The 24,868-nt window shown below is 36.5% G+C and overlaps 5 protein-coding genes across 5 annotated transcripts; 2 read left to right on the top strand and 3 right to left on the bottom strand.

Moving 5' to 3' along the window:
• Positions 1-262: 262 nt before the first annotated feature.
• On the bottom strand, positions 263-6,676 carry LOC110843745 (glycine N-methyltransferase). Its single transcript, XM_022089775.2, has 10 exons — positions 6,349-6,676; positions 5,777-5,924; positions 4,483-4,519; positions 4,381-4,415; positions 4,163-4,218; positions 3,218-3,401; positions 2,780-2,900; positions 1,970-2,103; positions 547-634; positions 263-464 (listed from the first exon to the last, which is right to left on the bottom strand). The coding sequence occupies exons 1-10, from the start codon at positions 6,404-6,406 to the stop codon at positions 390-392; spliced, it is 936 nt and encodes a 311-aa protein (XP_021945467.1). The 5' UTR covers positions 6,407-6,676; the 3' UTR covers positions 263-389.
• Positions 6,677-7,093: 417 nt separating this feature from the next.
• LOC110843804 lies at positions 7,094-9,544 on the bottom strand. The gene is made up of 7 exons (XM_022089845.2): positions 8,988-9,544; positions 8,764-8,895; positions 8,498-8,684; positions 8,176-8,391; positions 8,088-8,100; positions 7,801-7,961; positions 7,094-7,724 (listed from the first exon to the last, which is right to left on the bottom strand). The coding sequence occupies exons 1-7, from the start codon at positions 9,296-9,298 to the stop codon at positions 7,488-7,490; spliced, it is 1,257 nt and encodes a 418-aa protein (XP_021945537.1). The 5' UTR covers positions 9,299-9,544; the 3' UTR covers positions 7,094-7,487.
• A 1,882-nt stretch (positions 9,545-11,426) lies between these two features.
• Positions 11,427-12,848, top strand: LOC110844184. Its single transcript, XM_022090327.2, has 4 exons — positions 11,427-11,920; positions 12,083-12,281; positions 12,342-12,433; positions 12,528-12,848. Exons 1-4 carry the CDS (start codon positions 11,849-11,851, stop codon positions 12,774-12,776), a joined length of 612 nt encoding a protein of 203 aa, XP_021946019.1. The 5' UTR covers positions 11,427-11,848; the 3' UTR covers positions 12,777-12,848.
• Positions 12,849-12,869: 21 nt separating this feature from the next.
• LOC110844183 lies at positions 12,870-17,548 on the bottom strand. The gene is made up of 7 exons (XM_022090326.2): positions 16,944-17,548; positions 16,634-16,817; positions 16,378-16,511; positions 15,757-16,279; positions 15,487-15,669; positions 15,239-15,397; positions 12,870-14,906 (listed from the first exon to the last, which is right to left on the bottom strand). Exons 1-7 carry the CDS (start codon positions 17,232-17,234, stop codon positions 13,078-13,080), a joined length of 3,303 nt encoding a protein of 1,100 aa, XP_021946018.1. The 5' UTR covers positions 17,235-17,548; the 3' UTR covers positions 12,870-13,077.
• A 2,561-nt stretch (positions 17,549-20,109) lies between these two features.
• LOC110843133 lies at positions 20,110-23,224 on the top strand. The gene is made up of 6 exons (XM_022089066.2): positions 20,110-20,263; positions 20,508-20,912; positions 21,008-21,169; positions 21,242-21,397; positions 21,512-21,628; positions 21,707-23,224. The coding sequence occupies exons 2-6, from the start codon at positions 20,544-20,546 to the stop codon at positions 23,021-23,023; spliced, it is 2,121 nt and encodes a 706-aa protein (XP_021944758.1). The 5' UTR covers positions 20,110-20,263; positions 20,508-20,543; the 3' UTR covers positions 23,024-23,224.
• Positions 23,225-24,868: the final 1,644 nt, after the last annotated feature.

Genomic DNA, 24,868 nt, shown 5'->3' with positions numbered 1-24,868 from the left:
CCAAACACCCAACCTCATAAACATAAAAGATGACACCATCATTTGGTGCCACAGTTCTGTGCATTGCTTGACCTTTGGTACGGCAAACTAAGGTAACCGTTGTCTTCATTTTCTGCCAAGAGTGAATCATCCCTCTCACCTACATACATATCCACATGGATTCGTGTAGTAAGGAATATTTTTATAAATGCATAGCCAACGGCCAACAATGTCTGGATCACTCTAAATGCACAAAAAATAACAAAACTGTGAACTCTACAGGTAGTTGTAATTGTGCTCCCTGAATGACATGTGTTTTTATTGTCTATTTGGCTAATGATTTCGAATAGTCACAATCTGTCTAAATATTTTACAATCTAGCAGGCAAGTTTTACAAAGTTTGGCAAAACTTATGGTTTCTGAATCACGTGAATGAAGAACGCAGGGTCCTTGGTTTTGTCTAAGGGCATAAAGTCACCAAAGACCTACATTTCAAAAGATTGTGTGTTATTAGTCCATTGCATAACCTCACAATTAATTTTAAGAGTAAAATTGCAAATATCTTACTTGATGTTTGACACCTGGTCCGAATGCTTCCTTCAATAAGGCAGAAAATGACTCAAGGCGGTGAGGGTAGTACGACAGACGGAAATGGCTGATGAGGAAACAGAACCAAAAATCAGAGCTTTGAATTTAGACGCATCATCATGAAACCATTTTAAGGCTTGGTCTTGTAGTGACAGACTTTGGAGTAGATATGCATACACATTGGGCATCATTGCCACTTAACTCTGTGATTCATATAAATGCTATTTGATACAAATCAGTCTCCTTCTTTTTTAAAGTACATTTTCAATGAAACAAAGAGGATTAATTGACGACAAGCTGGTTAATCACGTCAAGTGAATTAGTCACAGTAATCCCTTCACGTAGATCGTAAATCCTGTATAGAATTGGGAAAGGATTGAAAGTTTGATTAAGTTACTCGTGTATGTATCGTCCCGTCACTCGTAATTCAAAGCGGTTAGCAGCTGGAATAAATTGACAGGTCATCAAATTCAAAATTGCGTGAGGATGATGTAAGTAATAAGTGTTTAAGTATCGTTTCGACTCCTCGAGCGTTTTGTTCGACGACGACGATGAGCCTCGCATTCAACGGTGTTGCACAATATGTGTATTTATGATATTCACCTTATATTGGTTCTCTGTCGTTCTTTCTGAAAGTTTATCATAACCCGTCATGCACAGTGCTGCCCAAGGGTGTAGATTAAGGATTTTGTGATTCACACACGAGAAAAAAGGCTTACAATATATTATTGTAGGTCGGTGGTTGTTACTCATAATGCTTGAATGCAGTTAATTTGGATTGATCTCTGAATAGATGGCTAAAGTCATTTTGTGTCAAGTTTTTAAGTTCTATGCAATCGATCGTTGTTCTTCTGGTTGTCGCATTAAATCGTAGTAAATACCACCACCATTGGACTAATCAACTCTGGACATATGCATAGCAAGACGGATGATAATGATAGGCGTAATTAAACAGAGCGCTTTTGTGCACACTTCTTCAAGTTCTTCTTTATGAGAAGATTACAGGTTACTTGATGTGCGAAAAAAATCTGGCTGGGTGCGTAGGTGTGTCGTACGTTGTAAAGTTGATGTACAAGAAGAATAAGAGCGGATCAGTATGCATACAAACGTATAATGTGTTTACATATATGTAGAGTTGTAGAGGTCATTTTGCTGGTTGGTGGACATGGGGTGAGTCCACTTTGCAAATCGTCTAGCTGATTTTCATGTTTGTTACATGTCTTGGTTCATATCATGAACCTATAGTGAATGTCGTTCCAAGCATACTAACAAATTGTAAGTTGTAAGTAACCACAAACTGGCCAAGAAATGAGCAGATAATATATCAGAGGGACACAATCGGAAGAAAATGAGTCATTAAAATAAAAATTTTTTAAACAATAAAAACAATGACTCTTCTTACTTTCTGCGATCAGCAACAAACATTTCCCGATTGTCAAAATCCGCTGGAACCTCTAATTCATAATCCAAAGTGACCAAAGATGGTTTGGACTCTTTCCACAAGACCGAAGTGTGGATATTTGAAACACATTGGCTCTGTTGAAATTAATACATCGACAAATTAATACATATTTATATCGCAGATTAAATTGATAAGCCGACAATTAGATATGTACAAAACCGTTATAAACATATATTTAACATATTAAAAGTTAAGTCTGCATAACAATTCGATACAACATGTAGCAAAACATTTTAAGCGACAGAATTATCATGTTTTTGGGTTTCATGCAAAGAGTATTGATGATTTAAACTTTTAAACCATGTATGTGCATATGTGCGCAAGGACGACAGCATGCAGTTGTTGAAAGATAAAACCACAGGATATCATAAATATTCCCGTTTCGTACAAGCTTTCTCGTATAGATTCCTGCATTACGTGCTAATGTGAGACACACACTCAATATTATATGTAAGTCTATATGCAGACACACGTCATCACTACTTGGCTTTTTTGGTATGAAAATACAGCAAAAATATTTTGAAGATGGTCAACATATTTAGTCACAAATTATTAAAACGTGGGAGACAAAGATATCTATGTACGTCCAACAGAGTAAAAACATAATCATAAAGACGCCATATTAAGTAGGTGGCTGACTTACTGAAACAAATCTAACTTTTTTGCAATGGTGTGGGGGCATGTGCTAGGTTAAATTACTGTTTTTTTTATTGGTATGCGTATAATCAAAAATAGCTAAAATTCACTAACATTGTAGTAGATGTTGGTGCTACGAGTTTTCCCATAATCCAAAATGTAGTCGTAATTTCGATGATCAATAATCAGCATCCCACCAGGCTTCAAAACCTTGGCGAAATTCGCAATGGCTTGTCTGAAAGTGTACAAGTACAATTATTTCCAACCTTACCAAGCGTTCATATTCAAGTAGACTTCATAAAATTTTGAAAATAATAGGTACAAAATAAGGATTGAGGACATCAATCTGTTGCTTAACCATAAATGTCAAAATTTATCCAGCTATTTAATTTCTGACATTAACTATTAATCTGGCAAATGTTTAATAATTAATTTTTGCTTATTTTTTGTGTAAGACAATTCTGGAAAAGTAACACCATTAGAATATTTCTGCCACGAATTTCGATAGCTATAAGCACCTCGACACACTGACGTACTGATGGTTGTGCTAACCTTTGATCTCTTTGATCTCCAATGAAATCAGGCAAATGAGCAAAGCTATTTCCGAGCGCAATTGCCACATCAAATCCGTCTTTGACTACGTAGTCTCCAACGTTGGCATTGTTGGAACGTTCTGAAAGAATCCCACTGGCGTCCAAGTCCTGAGGGAGGGTCAGCCAGTTCGCTTCCTCGATAACTACATGCGGGCAGGAGAATCAATATTTTCATTAAATTGCATCTCAACTCGAACGACTCTGACGAATGTTTTAGGCTAAGCTCTTTTAAGACTTAATCTCAGTGCTCCCTCGTATATTTTGTCATGATAAAAAAGATTGAGTAAAGTCACGATCTTTCAACCAATCCCATCAGAAACCTTTCATCTTGTCACCTTTTCCTCATCATCTCACTGCTACCGGATTTACATTTGTATTTACATAGCAAATATCAAGAGAGCTTCTCACTGAGTGACATAAAACAGTTAGATTTAATTCCGTTGTTCACTGTCGTGGAAGCACCACGAAAGATAATCTCCATGTCTGCGAGTTGCATTTAAGTTCAAAGTTAAGCATTAATTGTCATATTGGAGCAGAGCAATATATAGCAGGCGGTCGGTTAGTATAGCTTCAACACCATTTAACAAGTCGTTCCGGCAAAAACAGGACTCTATTTATTTTGATTTTTGTTAAAGTACGTCACTATTGTTTAGACAGTGAACATTTTCATTTGTATTATTATTATAGAGTTGTAGAGATTACAGCACAACCAGTTTAACAAATTATACGAGCCATACACAAACTAATGAAACAAAGGCTCAACCTTAATTCTTGTCCAAACACTTAATGACTACATGGGTGACAAACTAAATACTCTTTATAAAACCACATTTGTTTAAAAAAAATTACTCAACAATTAAATATCAGTTTTGACCAGCAGATAAATGAATGAATGAATACTAACCCCACTTGTCAAATGCAGGTTCTTTTCGACGATTCCACCGGGTCCTTAGGGCATACCTAATGTAAAAAAATTATTTCATACGACATTAAAAGTAACGTTCATAAAATAATATTTACACTTAAGCACAGAAAATGGACTATGATATTTTGTTGAGGCTGAACCTTATTTAACATGCGTTATTGAAATAGAAAAAATAGATTTAACGAAGTTTACCGTACTTTAACATTTTGTCCGATGCGTCGACAGAAGTCACCTATGTGCATATCATAATTATGTAAGTATTTTGGTAAAATTATGATTATTATATCAGAACAACTTACATTGAACCCTTCTTCCACAAGCATGACGGAATCGATGCTGGAAAATATAAGATTTATGCATTTTATAATAATGGTTAAACAACAAAATCGGTCTCCGAATTATTTCAATTGTATGCACATATGACGTATGATAGATGACACTCGAATAAGCATGTAATAATAACGATGAAAAAAGATTCATATTTTATGGACAAGTTTTTGAAATCAAGCTGAACGAGGTTGCAAATGATATCATATCAATAACTCGCATCGATCTAAAAGCACATCAAACACTTTCGAACAAGGCAACAAAATGATTTAGTTTCCGTTCATTTTGTGTACTTTGATTGCGACTCTCATCAACATCAAACAATCGTGTTTTCGACACAATTTCAAAAACAGCAACCTTTAATTCAAATCATCATAAAGTTGAAAGCAGACCCGCAGCAGAAAACTCTGTTGCTGCTCTTACACATACTTTATATATGAACACATACGTACTGTGTAAATCGAATATTATTATGAAAATCAGAAGTATGCACACCGCAAACATATTTGCATAACTAAATTATTACATCTCTAAAACACGTGAAAAGGGTTAGATTCATTATTTTGAAGTCTGCATGCATCAAAGTGACATTCCTCATGTTACCGTTTCGTTATTGACACAGGCACACATTTCTGCCTACAATCGAAGAATTGTGCCTGTGGCCGAAAACCTAAACTATGCAAATAGTTTCATGATGAGAGATCCATGATAACATTTCGAGAACGATCTACTTGACAAATTCATTTTAGGAAAATGAAACCTTTCAACAAATATTGGCTGGAAATGTAATGCAGCCATCCATGCGCAAAATACTCGGAAGCTTTCTCCAAGGCGTTCTCAAGTTGTGCGTATGTGACTACCAGGACGTAAATAATGATTTCCCTGAACAGTCAAGTCCACAAATCGAACGAAAGTGGAATTGCAATTTGACAGTGAAAATCCCACACGGAAATAGCAATACTTGAAAATTGCAAGTTGGGAATTTTACATGGATTCATACATATACATACATATTTACATAATAAATATATACATATATATACATACATGGACATATAAGCACTTATGTATACCACATATTATGTAATATTTGGATAATGGCAATATGAACCTCTTCCATAGGTATTCTTATACCAACGCAGAGGCGGAACTAAAATTGTCACTCGAACTTCAATTGGATATTATATTTAGCTCTAGTTTTACAATTCATGTGGTAATTTTAGTTGCCAAGATGGGCATGGACAGTATTCTTTTCTAGGTACGTACCCAGTTCCGCACGCCACGTCGATAATATTTCGACATTTTTTCTCTCGCAGCAAGTTTATCAAGAAATGCTTGTAAAGGTCAGTTCGTGAATTCTTATCCCCGACATAAATCTCCCAGAGTTTGGCTGCACGACCGTCAGCATACTGATCTGAAAATATAAAACAGGATTTTGTTTCGTAATTGAACCTTTACTTAGCATGGATCTGCAAGAAAAGAGTGAGGAAGGCAGATAAAACATATGCACATAGATATAGTATGTATGTATGTCGTATGTACATATGTACATATGTATGTCGTCACAATCACCAGTACGAATAAACTTGCGACATAAAATCTGCACTTAACTGGAAAAACTACACGTGAATTAGATATATTGCATGACCACCCTTTTCTTCAGCCAATGGGAGAAACGAATCGTAATATCTCTTATCTGAAGAATCACTTAAATTTGGAAATTTGGTAAAAACTGTTAATCTTCGGTTAATATGCACCCAAATTTTTATCTTTTGAAGTTACGGATGACCTCGCATCGCACGTGCATGCTTTTAAATTATAATATGACTTTGAATAACCTGGAATTCCTTCGGCCGCAATTCCCAAACTTCGGGTCCGATATACAGAGTCTACCATTTTGAGTCTGGTTTGCGAGATTTCGGGAAATTGAAACACAAAGAATTACGAACTAACTGAGGAATGAGTGAATTTTTGAAAATTCTATTGCAAATGAATTTAAGGTATTTTAGCTGTTGACATTGAAATAGCAGGTGGCTAACTGAACCAGGAATGGGTTCACATATCCAAAAAATAAATGTGGGCAGAGTTATTTAAACAAAGTTCAACAGGAGCAGGAATAAAATAAAATACGAGTAGCATGAGCACGTAACTCATGCATATAAGTAATTCCTCGACGTTTACATGCTACTAGTTAAAATTATATTCTGATATTGAAGCCAACACAATTTTGTGCACAATAATTTCTCATAGGAGTCAAGGCTTTAATGAATATTGTATATCAATGGCTGACATTTGATCTTCTCTGATTCATACGGCATCGCTATTTCATTGCTTATACTGAATGGTCTGAAATCAAATGAGTGTGTGGCGATGAAAAGGGAAAAAAGAAACTTCATTCCTACATTAGAATTCGTAGACCACGACAAAAGGCGTCAAATAAGCAAGAGTACCATAGTTGCCATCTTTTGAATGAACAGTACACAAATGCCAAAGGTTTGGATATGGTCTTTATATTCTATGGATATGGTACTTCATTGCTGAATACCAGTCTCATGAATTTTTTCAGATTCAACAATGCAGGTGATAAGAATGCTAAGCACTTAAATATTTATTACATTTCGGTTCTAAAATTGCTCACAGTTAACCAAACTATGGTTGTAAAATTAACAAAGGTTAATACAAAATAATACTTGTGGTTGAACAAAACCAGTAAATATGGAATACGAATACATACATACTCATATTAATTCATAATAGATAATATTGAGCAAATAAATCTTTGGTCCCATTGGCAAGCGAGTATTTACTTGTTGAGGTTGTTCCCATCTCGTAATTGTTACTAAATCACATTATGTTGACATCAAAGCACCCTTAATTTGAATACTATTCTATAAATACGGTACTACTGCTACTCTACTAGTAATATATACATAGAATGAGAAATAGGGATTTGGTTTTAATATCTTTGGCGTATGCTTCATTCTAGTTCTGTTAGTTCTTGGAGATAACGCTCATATTGATTGATTTTGGAAGAAATTTCAATCGCCATTGTATCGTTGAGTTCTGGATTTTCCTGCAGCCAATTGACAAATTTTTCCATATTAAAATCATCTTCCGCAATCCCTTGTGGCTTGCGGTAACACTTTTCAAGGAGAAAATTGATGGCACAGAAGATTCCATACAACGATTTCCCTATATATAGCACCTTCAAGTCCTACAACAAGAAGACACCGGAAATTAAGTATTTTTAAGAACATTATAGAGGTTTGGGAAAGTTTGTCTTATCGTACGTCAAACTGCACAGCAAAAGTTTCGAATTCCTCTCCTAATTCTTCTGATTTATCTCGAATAAACTCATAAAATACGTCCAACAAGTATTTATAATTTGTTAATCGAACGTGTTCTGCCACGCATGAAAACATGTAGCATGAGACGTCCAGAAGAGGAGATCCTACATTAAATTATAACATACATAAAGCTTCATAGTTTCAGCAATACCCAGAGATTTTCATTTTTAAAATTTTCATACTGTCCACAAAGGGAACAGTAACTTGTAATTTTAATTCAAATCACTCACCGATACGGGTCATCTAGAAATAAAGCAACAATAAAATAATTTCATTTTCATTTTTTTTTAAACCTGAGTCAATTTCTGTCCTGCTGACCTTTGGATCAATAAGCAATGCACCTGGATAAGATTTCTTTTCTTCATCTTTCAAAACAAATATGTTTCCATTCCAAACATTTCCAAAATTTAGTGTAGTCAACATGTCTTCATTTCTGGACTTGACTTGTTCGCATAATTCTCCGAAAATTTTGCCTTTATATTTTTCTAAAAAATTTACTGCATACTCCAATCCCTCCACTGGGGTTTTCGTTTCCTATTAATAAACACCAAACAGTTTAAAATTCCTAAATTCCTCACTAAAACTCAACTCTAATAACTGGTTTTCTCATTCAAATATTTTTGTCAATAATACTACTAACATTTAATACTGCTAAACTCATTTCCAGCGTGGTTTCCCAATGTTTAATATGAACATTTGCTTTTTCTGGCAAGAATACAGCTTCTTCAGCAAGTGGTGAATATTTCTTTCGAAATTCATCAACTCCCAAATCCTTGATCATGACATATGTCACCGCATGGAACATGCCAAGTTTCTCAAACACCTGCCTGTAATAATTTCAGATATGTATCTAATAATGGTAATTACTTTCCGTATATTTATTTAATAGAAAGCCATGAATCTTACTCTGCTTGGTAGAATGTGTGAGGACGATTAACTGGTGTCATTACGAATCCGTTTTTAAGCACATTCGCCAACAAGATAATATCGGTGTCAGCATGATAACATTTTGCAAACATTTCAGCCAGCGGTATCTCCCTACAAAACAAGCCGTGTATGGTTATTATATAAAAAAATATATTAAAAACACTATTGTTAGTGAATGAGAGGAGACTAAATAATAAACTCACTTGAATTCATCCTTTTGTTCAACAAACGCGAGTGCATCAGGGAGAAAAACGGCGTAGAAAAAGACCTCCTTGTCGAAAAGTATGGCGTCGGTCGAAGTGGGTGGCCGCTTTTTGAGAAATAATTCTAATGGGATTTTCCCCTCCTCTTTAAACTCGATCGTTACAAACTCTTTTCCTCCATGCCCTAATCCGTCCCCATCCTGGGAGGATTTCCTCGAGATGTTCTTTATTTCATCCAAAATCTCGTTTTTTATCAAAATCTTGGAGAAAAACTCAATCAAATCCTGAGGATCTTCCGGTAGAATAGCCATCCTTAACTTGAAATTAGCAGTAGTAACAGCTTTTAATTAAATAATATCGTTAAGAATCGAGATTTAATAATATGTCAGACAGATTGGCGTCCAACTCTAAAATCAATTTTTCCTTTTGTGTTTTGACAACAACTACCGCCAGCTGATCCTGAGTAGACTAGACCGACTGTCAACTGTGCATCTAAATAACGCAATGTGCATATGAAGTGAAGTATGAACCCTATGATATGATCAGATCAGATCATGATGCATAATATTTGGCTGCTCATGGAAATGATTGAACTTAATAAAAAATTGCCTTTACAATAGATACATGGGGCAGCCATGGACATATAACTTATAACTTATAATTATGACGTATAACTTATTTTATAAGTTATAAGTCATAGAAACACCATAAGGCGACGTATATTTATAATTATAAGTTAAGTTATACGTCATAATTTTAAGTTATAAGTTATGCGTCCATGGCTGCCCCATGTATCTAATGTGTAATTGTGACTTATTGATTTCAATAATCAGTAAATTTTGCAATTCATCACATTGATTCCATTTCATATGCATGTTTTGATATCTCATTTTCTTAAAAGGTCCGATAGAGAAGATACCAGCGATAATGCAATATAATTTTATTGTATTATCGCTTGTCGTTACAACAAGGCAAAATCGTAATTCAATTTATGTACCCACAATCATACAAATAAATATTGAAATAAGCCTATGGTTAATAATATTGGGTCTAGGGTAGCTCGTCGAAAACATGGTCGTCGAAAGAGTAACTCGTCGAGGACGAGTCGTCTGAAGGGTAACTCGTCATTTGGGCAAGTGGTCGAAAATAATACTTGTCGACAGTATTTTTCTGAATAAAATACGATTCTAAATATAAATTATAATTTTATAAAATAACATTTACATGAGAACTCTCAGCAAGAACGCCAAACCGCCTGTTCCAGGCCTCCACTGCATTATTGGTTCTGAAAATATTATCTAATACACTTTGGTGCACATTCCAGAAGAGTATTGGAAACATTAGTGGATCGTATACTGTACCGATGTAGGTTTTTTGAACATAACTAAAAAAATTCATTCAGTTCGAGTTTAGTTTGACCATTAAAATTGAACGATACTTTCAATTCTCGGAATGTCACTCTTAAATCATCGGGCTGAACAAATGCGAGACCAAATATTTATTAATAATGCCATTTATTAACGTCTTGGTTGTACTGGTTCTTTAAATTGGGTGTCAAATGCCTAAACAACGCTTGAGTATAGTGAAAATGACACCCGTGATGTACGGAGTCTGGAAACGTGTCGTGTACAGCTTTTATCTCAGCTTGTTCAAAATCCATCAGAACAGCTTATCTTCAAATTTAAGTTTCTCTTTGCTGCGTTACAGTTCGTAACAGTAATTTGACATCTTTAGTCTAAAATATAAGGGTAAAAAGGACAAAACAATCATCCGAATTACTGCTGTGTAATATTTTGAATATTTTGGAATGTCCGCAGTGTATATTCGTCCCACGATGCACATGTATTGTGTATACGTGTGAACTCATATAGGTAAAATCAGTAATAATGTTACATGAAATTCGACGAGTTTCATGCCACCTAAATTCGACGACTTGCCTTTCTGACGAGTTTTTCATTCGACAAGTTGATTTCGACGACTTACCTTTTCGACGACATAGGATTCGACAAGTAACCCGTATCCCATAATATTAGCTATATATAAGCCTGTGTCATATATACGTACAAGTATGCATAGTAGTTGATTTGACCACACATTCTTTGTATTATCTGTAACATTCGTTTAAAAGATGCATCTTCATGCTTTGACGCTACACATAGTTTTGCCATGCATATTCGATACTTTAAGTATTAAACTGGTGCAAAGCAACACCAAAACCGCAAGAAATCAGTACGTACAACTAGTAGTGAAGGCTCTTGAAAGTGAATTGCAAACTAATTACATCCTCGAGCTATGTAGTATGGAATGGGAACGCCAAAATCCTCCATTCGCATTACTTTGCGTCTGACTGCTTTGCTTTGCTGCTTAGTTTGCAATATGACATCATGTAAATTCAAGGTAAATATTAATGATGAAGCATGTGAGGAGGGTGTATAATATTTAATTTAATGGGCGAGTTGTATGATGCACCACGGTTTCACTTTACAATGGGTGACTAACACACAGTAGATACGAACTATTACATAAAACTCGATAAACAAGTCAATTAACTCTGGCTTCATTACACAGAAGTTCATACATATATCTGACAATAGTTTTGCCCTGATACCTTACTAAAAGCGTATAGCATTATTATTGTCCAGTTGTTGAATTTGTGGAGTTAAAGTCAAACCGTGAATTGTTTACGCATGTACATGCGCTATGTACATGTGCAATTTATTTTTTTAAAGGGGTGGACGATGAAAACATTTTATATTTCGTATTAAGTTCACCACTGAAATTGAATAATTAATAATTTTCTTGCTGTATTAAGGCCTTCAGGGTAGTGAAATTCGCTGGTCAAGTTCAAGTTTTGGGAAAAAATGTGTGACGAATGTTATTGCTGTGGACCTTCATGGGTCGGAACTGTTAATACTATTGCTGCATTTGACTTGGTAATAAGCATACCCCGGACAAATATTTTTTTATCCTACCCTACTCATGTTGAGCTCAACACGAGTAGGGTAGGATAAAAAAATATTTGTCCGGGGTATGGTAATAAGTTCATATTTTTGATTTATTAAATAAGTTTGTGAAATTACATTTTCAACCTAAAGTTCACAGCTGCAATTCATGTCGTTGGCGAGACGGCGTCAATCGGAGTGTCAATCGGTTTATTGATGCCATTTGATAGTACCAAAGAAATGAGAAATAATTGTTCCGAGATAGCCACTAATAATTCAGACCCAAAAAGCTGTCCCTGGCTCTACAACTACTCCGGCCTAAACAATTACTACGTCCATTTGGATTTTGATAGTAAGTCAATCAAAATTACTTAACGAAAAAATTTGATAATTTTGCCTGGTTGTTTTTTAGCATTCGTCGTCACCCTGCTAATATTAATCGTCTTTGGAGGTTTTATAGTGGAAGGTTACTTGTTCTCGACGCTACGCAGAGGAAGCACCGAGGTAATATTGCATACTGTTTAGCTGAATAATTCAGGATCACTGGACCAGACTGTATAAATCCTTCATGCTGATTCAATTTGTATTTTTTTTATAGAAAATTCACAAAGAATGCAAAAAGTGGTTGTACTATCGATTACTTATTTTAACATTTGTTACGGCTGGATCGTTTCTGAAATATTGGCTGCAAGTATATTACCCTCCAATTGACGGATTACTTGATTGCTTCAAAATCTACAGGATTTTTTCGCTAATAATTGTGTACAAATTTATGAACGAATTGGCTTACACTGTGGGGGTGATTTACATTAAGCCCCCCAAGCGAGCAAAGAGAGGTTCATTATAAAATTATTCAGCGGCTCTACCAAATATCAAGACCTAACAAACAAAATTCAAAATTACCCTTATGATATGAAATCACAAGTAACCTAAAATCTCATTTTTTTCAGTATTACTACTTATTTATTATTGGAAGATGTATAGACATTTGGCGTACTCATTACGTGTTTACTTCTATTGTAATCTCAACATTTCCATATTTACATACATGTTAATTGTTATGTGGTTCCTTGTACAATGCCTTTATTACAAATAATGAACATATTGGTAGTACTTTTATAAAAATAAATAAATAAAATATTAAAATACTATTTCATTTCCACAAAATCCCCAGTTTCTGAGTGATATCCGCTTCTTCTTGCACTTTTCGACGATTCTCCAAATGTATTCAGTTGCTGAGGTCCGATTAGTGTGGTTGGTAGTGAATGACTTGTTACCACTTGCTGAGCACCCGGATCAATTTTCTTTGCCCCCTTCGAATCAGCATATCTATGATAGTAATACTTATCCCTTTCCCCCTCATAATCTGACCCTGATGAGTATCTACTTCGATCCAAGGGCTCCTCATTCTGCCGAAGACTGGACCTACTTCCCTTCTGACTATTACTACTACTACTACTAGAACTGCTACTACCCTTATTCCGATAAGCTTTATTTGTGCTCTTATGATGGGGCGACTGAGATTTTCGTCTCGACATTAAAGAACTCAGATAATAATCATCCGAAGAATATTGACCTGAATCATCGAGATCATCCATTCCCAGATGACTTTCTCCCGGAGATTTTAATAGCTTCGAATCATCACTACTTGCGTGGTAACTGCGATCCCAAGTTGTTGGCGTGGGCTGGTAATTTGCTGCATGAACATGAGCATGATTCTCTTCGGTAGAATGGTCAGTCTCAATCGATGACTTTTTCCCCTTCATGTTCAACTTGTTTGAAAAATTTGGGATAAGCGGATCCTTGAGACCATACTGTTTTTCACGAGAGTCAAAGTGAATAACCGGCTGGCGTTGGTGTTGAGGTATGTGCACTGGGGTCGGAGCTCCAAAAGTTTCTAGACTTTCGTTTTCAGATGTTGACGGCAGATTGTCACTAAAGTAGTGGATAGGTCGTTGGGTTGTGCGTGGCGTTGAGTGGGATTGGTGGTGATGGTGCTTGTAAAGATTTCGATATTCATCATCGCCAGAGTGGGAAATTATTCCGCCATTAGAATGCCTTCTTTCCATTTCCATTGAGCTTGATGTTTGGGGGCTCATATCCAACTTTGTGGAAACCTTGTACTCTTTATGCTGGTTGAAATCAGATTGATATCTGGGAATCTCATCCCTTTTGCTGTTGTTTTCGTCAAAGTCGTACCGATGATGATGGTGCCCATAGTAGGGGTCAAAGGGTTGTGAATATTTTTGAGCACCAATACTTTGGTAGCGAGAAAGTGGGGCGACAGTGGTTGTCGGAGTGGTTGTTGTCCATACCGTCTTTTGAGTCGTTGTTGTGTATGGGATATTCCCCTCTTGGTGCATTTGTAGCTTGTAGCGATGCCGCATGTTTGCCTCGTGAATTTCCGCTTGTGAGGGAAAGTTATATTTTTCCGTCTTGTAGTTTTTAATATTATCCAGAGTTATTATTTCCGGTTGAGAAGGGCTTGAGACCTTTATAGGTTCTGGAGTTATAGTAGGAAGGAGAACAGGCGGAAATCTAGTATGAGCAAGATTATGAGTGGACTGTGGAGGATATCTTTGGCTGTTTAGTTGCTGGCGTGAAATGGTTTTAGATGGAGGATGGTCAATTGACGGCAGTCGAGGTGGATATGCTAGTGGGGAATGTTCCTTATTTTCTGCATTATTGCTGTATAGAGGATGAGGAGAAAATGAGCCCAATTTTGAGACATCTTGTCCCATTGGTTTATCTCCTCCTAACGACATGATTTCATCAATGTCGATACTAGGTGTGGGATCAACTTCCATGGAGTAATGACTTTTGTGAAGTATGGTTGGTCTACTTGTGCTGTAAGGCTCAATCACAGACCCAGGATGAGAGGCGGAGGGATAGGGGATTCGATTGTTGAGAAATTCCAAAGACGGTCGCTGGGTGTGGATGCTATTAATGAGCGATATTGGTGGCGCTTGGAAGGGCTCTACACATAATAAATAAAAATATTTTTATGGTCATGTATTTCATAAAATGTTTACTGGTAATCCAGATTAAGGACTAGTTGATGGGGTGGGGATTAATTAATTCATATTGCATACTAAAAAATTAATTATTATGACAGCCATTTAAAATTAAAATAAGTAATCAGTAATTCTTAATGCACGAATAAACCCCACACTTAATACAGATTAGTTAATCCCTTAATCCAATCCCGGAATTTAAAAAATTAATCCATATTCCAAGCCAAAATTGAGTTGCTTAATTTCCGAACTTCACGAAATGGGAAATAGATGCATTAAATAAAATTTTATTTACCTCTGATTGAAATTGGTAGTGATACTGTTCGCCATTCAGTCGCAGAAGTGGTTGGAACGAAGCAAATGATTGCTTTGATATCAGGGTGTAAGATCCTGAACTTTGTTCTCCGCATGTGAGACATCACAGGGTACTCATCCTTCACAATATAGGACGAAGCTGTACAATAAGTTATATTTTAAAATAAGTGAATCTTATGTCCAGGAAAGTACAAACCGAATACATTTTCAAACAGACTTGTTACATACATTCTCCAATGAACTCAATATCATCATTTCCACGTTTGAAAGCCCAACGAATTCCGAACGAAAAATAAAACCTTGTGCTGTTGCATAGATATTCGACTTCACTGCCTAAATATATCTGGTCAGGGGAAAATTTCGCCATAGTCAGAATAGATTCTGAGGGTGGAGCTGCTTCAAAATCCACAACTGCAATGTTTAACAATATACAATTTATAGACATATATATTCGCCTACATATTTACACATATGTACATAAGTACTTATTTTACTTACAAATATTGCCCCTGTTTAACAAAAAGGGTTGATACTGCGTAACGGCAGGGGTCGAACATTTGAGAATTCCATGGTCCCCTTCGGATCCATCATTCAGCTTCCAGCCTGCACAGCCCCTTGGAAGTGGGCCTGGATCCGCCCACCTATGACGAATATCCCCACACCGGTCCTCCTCAAAGCAGACGCTCTTTATTTTGCAATCCAAAACTGAACCGCAGTCAGCCCACTGAAGCTTTGGTGCAAGTGCATTGTTTCCAGCAGTGTTGCAGCAGAGCATCCGGTTGTACTCGTAGTCGTATGAGAGGTGAATTTTGTGGTTATCATCGCCACCAACGATGTGCGCGTCATCGTATTTCTCACGAAATCTCTCAGGAATCAAGTGAATTTTTCTGCGACGTTTATTATCGGGTGTAATGCACATGTATGTTCCGAAAGGATCGGGAAGTTCGTGCATCTTGAGTATAAATCCTTTACGAGGTCGGAAGATGATGGAGTCGTTCATTTCCAGTTTTAAAAACGCTCCCTACAGAAAATTCAACACTTGTTATCGATTTTTTAACTTGTTCAAAATATGTACATTCCATATGGAATAATACGTATGCATATGAGTTATATATGTACCCAAGCATTTTCCTTGAACAGATTAACGGTGACTGAAGGATCGGTAACTTCACATGGAAGTGACGTCATCAACTTTGATTCTGCCACAAATACTTTCTTTTCTGCATTTGATATCAGCATGTGCGTCCCATTTCCTGCAATTTCACCAGTTTTACTATTTACGAATACATCACATTAGCCACTTAAAAGCACGCTCGACGCTACACATGCATTGATATTGAAAAATAAATTTGTGCTAATGAGAAAAATGTAAAACCTGGGACAAACAAATCGTAATGGATTTGTAGCTTTTCTTGCTCGGAATGAGTTCCACGGCACACATAGCGTCCAGATTGCAATTCATCCAAGAACGGCAAGAACAGAACTGCTTGATATGTATAGCTATTCACATTGTAAAAGTCCGTAAAATGTCGCCCGACGTCAGCATTTGTTGTTGGGGCCTATGCATTTATATACATACATTTGAGGGTATACTTATTAATTGGCGATTGAAGTTTGCTATATTGTTCCTCAGGTCAGGGTTAAAAACAACTAAATATGTACATATTTCCACTTTCTTAACTTACCCCTTCTCCAAAATAGTTCCATTCCACAGGGTATGATGCATTGCACTCAAATAGGTAAGCTTGTCGATAAGCTGTGGGCACTGTGAGTATAACTTCGTGATTCACTTTATCGGTGACTCCTCTTACTGCTCGGCCAGAATCCGAATTGATAAGCACAATTCTAGCCGAAGGCGGAGGCAATTGTTCCCCTTCAATTGTGTTTACTGTCCCACTTAATAAAACCAGTATTACGTAGAACCAAAACACTGTCGTTGTTTCAAGAACATTTCGAAAATTGCTATTTTTATTCATTTTTGAGCAGACATGAGACCCTGCAGATTTTCAGGAGTTTTTGATAAAAAACCCACACGCCTTATGCACTATGAAAGTATTTCACTTTTCATGAGGTTTATGGGATATTAAATGGAACGAGCTTCCTTCTCGTATCAAAGCCACAAGCACAAAGCACGATTTAACCCAGAAAGCAGAAGGGTGAGATTTGACAAGGATACGACAGTTCTCGATACCTCAATGGCTAATACTCATGATGACTTTTAAGCGTCTTCTTCTCAGATGACTTGACTCTAGTTTTGATATCGTCAGTCGTCCTAATGTAGAGTACTACCCCAGTAGGCAGCATGCAGCAGTCGTACATACTTACATAGTTAATATGTGGCAATAAGATCCAAAAAACTGAACCAACCACCACCACTAACCATATCAGCACTACATCGCGATTCTTCGTCTTCTTCAACTTTAAATGCCAATCCTGACTGATGATGACTAAAAAAGTCGACAAAGAATAAGGTAACCTAATCGTAAGTTGGGACCACTTACGCTTGCATGTGCTCTAAACTTGGATTTTAGTTGTTTCGTTAGCGTACGTATGTATTCGACCTTCGATCCATTACAAATTAAAAAAAAACATAAAAACCCGAAACTAGAATGTAAAACAAGAACAAGTTTCAAGAAAATTAATAAAAGACAATGCCAATAAGGTTGGCAGTGTGTATGTTCATATCCTTGCGTTGTTTGTTCGTGTGGTACATATTTGAAATTCGAAGACCTTTGCAAATTAAAGAGACTTTACATATTAGCGTACACATAATCCTAAATCTCTCAATCTTATTATTCGGTAAACATCTCTGAGCCAAATTTTGTGACGATTCCACATTACTTCAACATTATTTAGGCCGGACTTTTGGTAATATAAGTGACTGGTGCGGTAATAATACCTACATAACTAGTCTGCAATTGGGGGCTCATGCTAATTTTCTTAATAACTGAAATTAAATTATGCTAACTCCTGTTAAGCCTGTAACTTACAGAAAATTGTTATTTGTGCTAAAACGATTTCAAGAACTAATCTTAGAATTAGAATTAGCCCAGCCACTGCCCAGGTCATTCCAACAAGGATTTCTCATTTTTGAAATTTTTTGATGTACATATAAATTATCATTATCTCTTACTTTTACTTATGTATGTATGTATTTAAGTGTGAGAAATTTGTAATTTGTTTAATGCGTGTGGAAAGGAAATTAATACATAAATAATCGCCAAATTAATGTTTACAATAACATGAAAACAAGAACCGCGTGGGAATGTTCATAAAAATGATGCATATATATGTATGTAAAAATAAGTAAATCACTGGTTTCACTAGTTAATCCGATATGTGAATGGGTTTTTCTGTTCCTGATACCTTGCATTCTGCTAGAAGCAAAATATGCAATTCTGTTTCAATTTACAGAAAAAACAGTTTTGCCAAAAACTGGATCACTGTTTCTACCAAAAAAGTAGCAGAGTTTAACCTAAATCTCATTTTAATTCGGATGTCACCACGACATACCCATACGTATATTAGTTTGATGATCCTTTTCCACTATCAATGTCAATGTCATTGTTTAGCGTAGTATTCGTTTTCATTCATCCTCAAGAAATCATCATAATCCACTTACTTAAGTATGCATCCTACGATGAGGAAATAAATGGGGCAAATCTCACTTTTGTAATTTGTCACGCTTGGAGTAAAACTTTCAGGAAATGAGGGTATTTAGTGGTTTTAAAAGGAATTAATGACGGGAATAATCATCAAGGAAGCTTGTCCAAGACTAATCCAATGATAATCGGTGGTAACGAATTGAACTTGAGTCATAGAAAGACAATAGGTTTATTTACATACAAATTGCGTGTGTCAAGCTGGCATGGATCGAATAAATCTCCTTTTATCTCATCCCAATCTCTTGGATTTACTTTGATATTATTGAGAAAAGAAGAAGTTGACTGTATTGGCCTAAATTGCTTTAATCTAATGTGTAACATTAGTTATTGCTATTGGTTATTTTGTTACATTTCGCCTTTGCCACGGCACGCACCGGCTACTTGACTTATTCGTGCTGCTAGCAAACCGCAAACCGCTTCTAGAAAGCTGTTTTAGCTGATAAAATAATTGATGTAACACATAATTGATTACTTTGAGAGCAATTCTCACAATGAACACATTCTCGTTGTTGTAATTCAAACGATGTATGTACTCTGAGAAAGAGAAACTGAATAATGAAATGAATAAATAAGTGATGCTGGCCCCTCCCTTCCCACTTCTTGTCGCTACCTACGTTTTTACTGTGGACATAAGTCATCGCAACCCCAAAGGGATTAATGCATCGGATATCATTCTAATCATCCCACTGCCACACCATCACCTTTCAATACGTACTTTTCTATATGCGAGATTTGTCTATCGTCGAATCTTGAAAACAACTCTGATCTTAATTTTTACTGGGCATTTGATTGATATGCACTTTTAAAATGCAATCACGTACATTGAAAACTACAAGAAAAAAGGACCAGATAAGCATTGTCAGCAGTAGAAAAGTAGTCTAATATAATTTTACTAAATTCACATGCCGATGCCGCATCAACTTTATTTATCTTCAGGCTAAAGACTTTACATGCATACATACACCGATTTTAAAATTAATTCGAAACACTGGATGCCAAATCCACTGTTTACTCTATGTCGCACTATCTGGTCTAGATTTCTAAATTTAGCAAATTGTACTTCCAGGAGAAACGAACGAGGGGGTGTCAATAATGGGGGTCAAATAAAACTCGCAAAATTTATAGCGTTGCCAGCAGCAGTGGATACAAAGTAAAGTATGTCCGAATGCCCCCAAAATGCATTTCACGAGATCATAACTTGAACAGGACGAGCAGGCGAATTCCAAGTTCAGTCATTTCTCTCAGGCATCATTAAATAAATCGACTAATTAATTAAAGGGAATTAAAGCTGTTAGTTAAAGTTGAAAGTTTAATTGTTTATTGGTAATGGTGTATTCAAGGTAATGACGACGTTTCGTATAAAATACAAGCCTTGTGCTGTATTTTGAGTTACTATTAATTGGCTTTGAATTTCAACATTTTCAACGTTAAAGTATTAGCTGTGCCTTGAACTTTGAACTTGCCGTGATTGCTAAGGACTTAAGGAGTTGTCTCTTTTACATGACGTCTTCTGATGTCTAATGAATGGAATATTTGATATACATACATAAAATAATAATCTTTGTTTGTTCATTGTTTGTCCAGGTCATCCCAGTATTTTCTTTAGAACGGTTGAGAAACATGGCCGAAAAAAGAAAGGATCACTCCACAGGAGGGAGTGATGTTGAACTAAACACTAAACGGAGACGTGTCGTCGATGCATTAGAAATTGAAGAGGAAGCCTTTCTTGAACAGGAAATGGTCAAAAAGTACCGATCTGGTGGGGAGGGTTTGCGCACTTTTAGTGGAAACTATAGAACTGGCGATTTCACCATGTTCGCCTATCGAATGTATCTCCTCAATCATCGAAGGAGTGATACATTGGGAAACACTGTGAGTCTTCGCTCACGCACGATAACCAAGCCGAGGGTGAGGGCGCAACCTTTACAAACCGTGGACATTGATCGGTGCTGGGGACGTTTGGATTTTGGATTTGAATGTGACAAATCTGTAAATGACTAAGCCTCATGAATTGAGCTAGTAATTACTGGCGTATGACATTTGAAATGTATTGGTTTTGATATTAAATATTGTGTTTCTTGCAGTATGTTCTTTCGGCTTCAAGGAGAATTCCATCTACAGCTCGACGTTCCGATGCCTTGCACACGTATTACTGTGATAGTTTTTCTAGTCTTGTCAGCTCTCCACATTGCGAGTTCCTGCGTCCAAATCACACCAATGATTTTGTATGGATCAAGGACCTTAATGTAAGTAAATAGTGCCAATTACCAATGGTTCTGACACCCAATTTAAATATGTATATTTTACTCTACATATAGAGTGAACATGGGACGTTTGTCAATGGGAAAAAAATTACTCCAATGACAAACTATAAACTTGTCGATGGTGATATTGTGGGGCTGGGAATATCTCACGATTCTACAAATCCACAAATTAATGTGACAAGTAGAGAATATTACATAATGAAAGTGAAGGTAAAGATTTTTAAATTATTGATTTGTAATAGTATCAATGAAAAAGCTGGGTGAGTTAGTAGTATGAGCATAGTAATGACGTGAGCAATCACACTTTGTTTGGTTTTATATTAGACTTTAGCTAAACCCCCAGAAGAAGAAGAACTGTCAGTGAGGTCTATTAGTGTTAACACTAATAATGTAGGAAATGTCCATCATGATCCTATGGGATTTGCTTTGAACATTGTTTTGGTAAGTTATAACCAATCTCGTTGTGTATTTATATCGTTGTTGGATTTAATGGATAACGACTAAATGCTTTTTTTGCAGATTGTGGATAAGATTTTAGGATATCTCAAACTAAAAGACTTGAAAAATTGTCGGTTATTGAATAGTTTCTGGAAATCAAGAACTGACATCAGGATGGTATCTCTTACACATCTAAAGTTTGAATTTACATATCATCCGCGTCACCTGTCGCTGTCGGAAGTAAAGTGGAGCGACTCATTTCAGGAAAAAGTAGCACTAATCAAAAAGTACAATATTTCCAGCTTCGAGATTGACGTGACAAACAACTCTCCAGTTGGGACTCCAAGGCAATTTTATTCAGACATAACTTGGCTTCTGAATAACATGGGACATGTGATCAAAGACTTGATTCTTTCCATGTCAGTGATTCATGATCGAGATGGGAGTGGATTTAAGAGGATTTTTTCGCAGCTTGTCAACGTTGAAAATTTAGACTTGAGCATTGACATTAACACATCATTTTATCCCAACATGGGAAGTGCATTATGTCTTCCGTCGGTGAAAAGGCTGGCCCTCTGGGTTCATGATGTTGAAGGAGATGACGAAATGAGAGATCCTTTGAAAAACCATATAATTTCAGAGATTGCGAAACTGTTTCCAAATTTGCAAGGCATAAATGTGAAAACGGGTCTCTTACAAAATTTCTTACAATATCTTCAAACTAATCGGGAGACGTGGAAAAACCTTACAGAAATTTCTGCTGAATTCGAGCTGTATGGCGATTCAGAGGACCCAATTGTATCATTCACAACCATTAAAACCCTTCCACAGACATTGCACAAACTTCAATTAGATGACATTCCAGCTTTGACAGCTCTGGGAGTCACCGCTTTTGAGCAAATGTTGAACAAACATTCCGCTACTTTGGAATTTTTGTGTCTCAAATTTGCCGAAAGTGGGACAGAGGATTCCCAGATAGTACTCAATTTGCCAAGTTTCCCTAGGTTGACATCTTTTGAAATTATTATATATGTCGATGATGAAGACCTTTACCTGAAACTACGATTCCCTTCTGGACATATTTCGTACGAAAAAGACTTTCCAAAAATTAAATATTTGAGTTTACTCCCTGGCGATTCAATTTCTGACGACGAGTCTGACGCTGGCACAAACCCATCCAACGTTGAAGAAATTCTTACAACTTTCTTACCGGAAGAGTCTTCAACGGTATGCAGCACCATGAGATGGGTGGACTTTAACTTGGACAAGGATATTTTAAAAAAGAATCACCAAAGTCATCAATGGTACAGAAACTTTCTTTGTCGATTCCAGAAAATATTTCCTCATGTTCACCATCCGGAAGTTATTCGAGGATTGCAATCCTTTAAAACTGATTAAACGTTGTATAAACATTAATGCCAGTGTTAAATTTTATTCATACAAGATATCTAATACATGAGTTGTCCTATGCACATGAATGTAAAATTATTATATAATAATTCCCAATAAGCATGAAATGTTAGTGGGTCCTACAGACATATGTACATATGTACCATGTATTATAAATATGCTAAATAAATAAAACTTTTAAAATGACTCGAATCAACTAATTTATTGGTCTGACTTGATAAAAATTTTGCACGTTTACCCAAAAAGTTTGGTGACAAAATTATAATGCTTTTGTTGTAAAAGCAACTAAATTAACGCATGAGACAGTTATTTAAGCAATAAAGCAATTCCACTTGCGTACGTGTGAAGGAGCACTTCCCACCCAACAGTAATCTATTATCATCGTCATCCTCTTCATTCATTCACACATGTCGAAACTACTATAAGAGATTTTATTTCTTCACATCGTCGTCACCCAATGGAAAAATAAATAATGCTTTTCAAAAAACAAGAGATTTTGGCAATGTATCTGTTGGAATTTCCAAACAATTTTTACTCCCCTCTAAAACGCTGAGACAAAAGATACGCCATTCCATGATGTAGACATAGTGTAGAAATAGTGGACTGTTATAAATAGTTCTGCACTTTTAACAGAAACTTAAGTTGTATTCCAAGTCCACGTGAAGAAGGATTACAGAAACTTTTATCTGCCATCATCAGAAATTTAGAAATCATCATGAATACAACCGTGGTCAAAATGGTACTAGAATAAGTTTTTACAATGCGTTCACTTTTTTGTGCATTTCAGCGTTAAAACAGATTTAAATCTGGGTGGTTTCAGATGACATGGGTCTTGGTTCTTAGCATCGTGGTCCAAGTCTGCACTGCGACCTTAACCTTTATTCCCAGTACCAGAGGGAAGCGTGGTGGTGGGGGTGGCTACGGTAAAACAAATTTATCCTCATTGTTGCGAAGCTAATAATAATTTCCTAAACCAGGCGGTGGTGGTGGGGGTGGAGGCTATGGTAAAATTTGTGTTTATCCTTATCGTTGCGAATCTAATTATTATTTCATAAACCAGGTGGAGGAGGTGGTGGAGGTAAAGGAGGAGGAGGAGGGGGTCATGGAGGCGGCGGCGGCGGCGGCGGTGGCGGCAAGGGGGGTTCAGGCGGGGGAGCAGCTGGACCAATTTACTTCTGTGGATACATTGGGGGAGGAGAAGGAGGTGGTGGTGGGGGAGGCAAGGGCGGCGGAGGAGGGGGCTATGGCCGTCGTTAATCGTCGACGTCGACAGACCGGACATGTAATCAGTGACAACGGAGACCTCACTCATCCAACAATTTTGAATTATGTTCCTGCATTCTTTGAAGTGTTTTGCATTTCACCAATCTAGTCTTTCTAAAGCAATTGAAAAATCATGAATAAATAACAATCTTGTGTGATTATTTAATTATCGATGTACTATTGCCTGAGCATATGTATTATAAAATGCATGAAGAACCAACAACTACATACAAAGGATGCATTTGCATTTTCCAGCAGCAAACTTACAGACACTTGTTGGCACTAACTACTTGAGAGATTATTACTAAATTCACAATTGCAGTTAGTTGTATGTAATGTACATCATCTTACAAATGTACATATCTATGCTGCACTTTCAAAGTAAACTACACCCACACAAATATATCGTGTGTCGCGTCGTCATCGTCATATTGCGAAAACGTCATGTAAGAGAAGGAAATTAATTCCACCGTTTTATGTGTGCAATGATGAGTTCTAACTTCTACTCTGCAATTCGTATACTAAATACATACCAATCCTAATGGTTCGGTAGTAGTAGCAGCCAAGATT

Source organism: Folsomia candida, unplaced genomic scaffold (genome assembly GCF_002217175.1).
Source record: "Folsomia candida strain VU population unplaced genomic scaffold, ASM221717v1 Fcan01_Sc002, whole genome shotgun sequence".
Lineage (NCBI taxonomy): Eukaryota > Metazoa > Arthropoda > Collembola > Entomobryomorpha > Isotomidae > Folsomia > Folsomia candida.
Note: the sequence above shows the minus strand (reverse complement) of the source record. Positions and strands in the feature narration are given on the sequence as shown.

Bases quoted from the DNA above. Each gene is read 5' to 3' on its own strand.
- LOC110844184 (XM_022090327.2), top strand. From the start codon at position 11,849: ATGTGTGACGAATGTTATTGCTGTGGACCTTCATGGGTCGGAACTGTT. The intron at 11,921-12,082 runs GTAATAAGCATA...TTCAACCTAAAG, and splicing joins CTATTGCTGCATTTGACTTG to TTCACAGCTGCAATTCATGT. The intron at 12,282-12,341 runs GTAAGTCAATCA...GTTGTTTTTTAG, and splicing joins CGTCCATTTGGATTTTGATA to CATTCGTCGTCACCCTGCTA.
- LOC110844183 (XM_022090326.2), bottom strand. From the start codon at position 17,234: ATGAATAAAAATAGCAATTTTCGAAATGTTCTTGAAACAACGACAGTG. The intron at 16,512-16,633 runs GTTTTACATTTT...GTGAAATTGCAG, and splicing joins TTACGATTTGTTTGTCCCAG to GAAATGGGACGCACATGCTG. The intron at 14,907-15,238 runs GTAAATAAAATT...TATTATGTGTAG, and splicing joins ACTACCAATTTCAATCAGAG to AGCCCTTCCAAGCGCCACCA.
- LOC110843745 (XM_022089775.2), bottom strand. From the start codon at position 6,406: ATGGTAGACTCTGTATATCGGACCCGAAGTTTGGGAATTGCGGCCGAA. The intron at 4,219-4,380 runs GTACGGTAAACT...TTTTTACATTAG, and splicing joins GCATCGGACAAAATGTTAAA to GTATGCCCTAAGGACCCGGT. The intron at 2,104-2,779 runs GTTAGTGAATTT...TAATTTCAACAG, and splicing joins GCACCAACATCTACTACAAT to AGCCAATGTGTTTCAAATAT.
- LOC110843133 (XM_022089066.2), top strand. From the start codon at position 20,544: ATGGCCGAAAAAAGAAAGGATCACTCCACAGGAGGGAGTGATGTTGAA. The intron at 21,170-21,241 runs GTAAGTAAATAG...CTCTACATATAG, and splicing joins TATGGATCAAGGACCTTAAT to AGTGAACATGGGACGTTTGT. The intron at 21,629-21,706 runs GTAAGTTATAAC...CTTTTTTTGCAG, and splicing joins TTGCTTTGAACATTGTTTTG to ATTGTGGATAAGATTTTAGG.
- LOC110843804 (XM_022089845.2), bottom strand. From the start codon at position 9,298: ATGGCTATTCTACCGGAAGATCCTCAGGATTTGATTGAGTTTTTCTCC. The intron at 8,896-8,987 runs GTGAGTTTATTA...CTTGTTTTGTAG, and splicing joins GAACAAAAGGATGAATTCAA to GGAGATACCGCTGGCTGAAA. The intron at 8,685-8,763 runs GTAAGATTCATG...AAATTATTACAG, and splicing joins CACACATTCTACCAAGCAGA to GCAGGTGTTTGAGAAACTTG.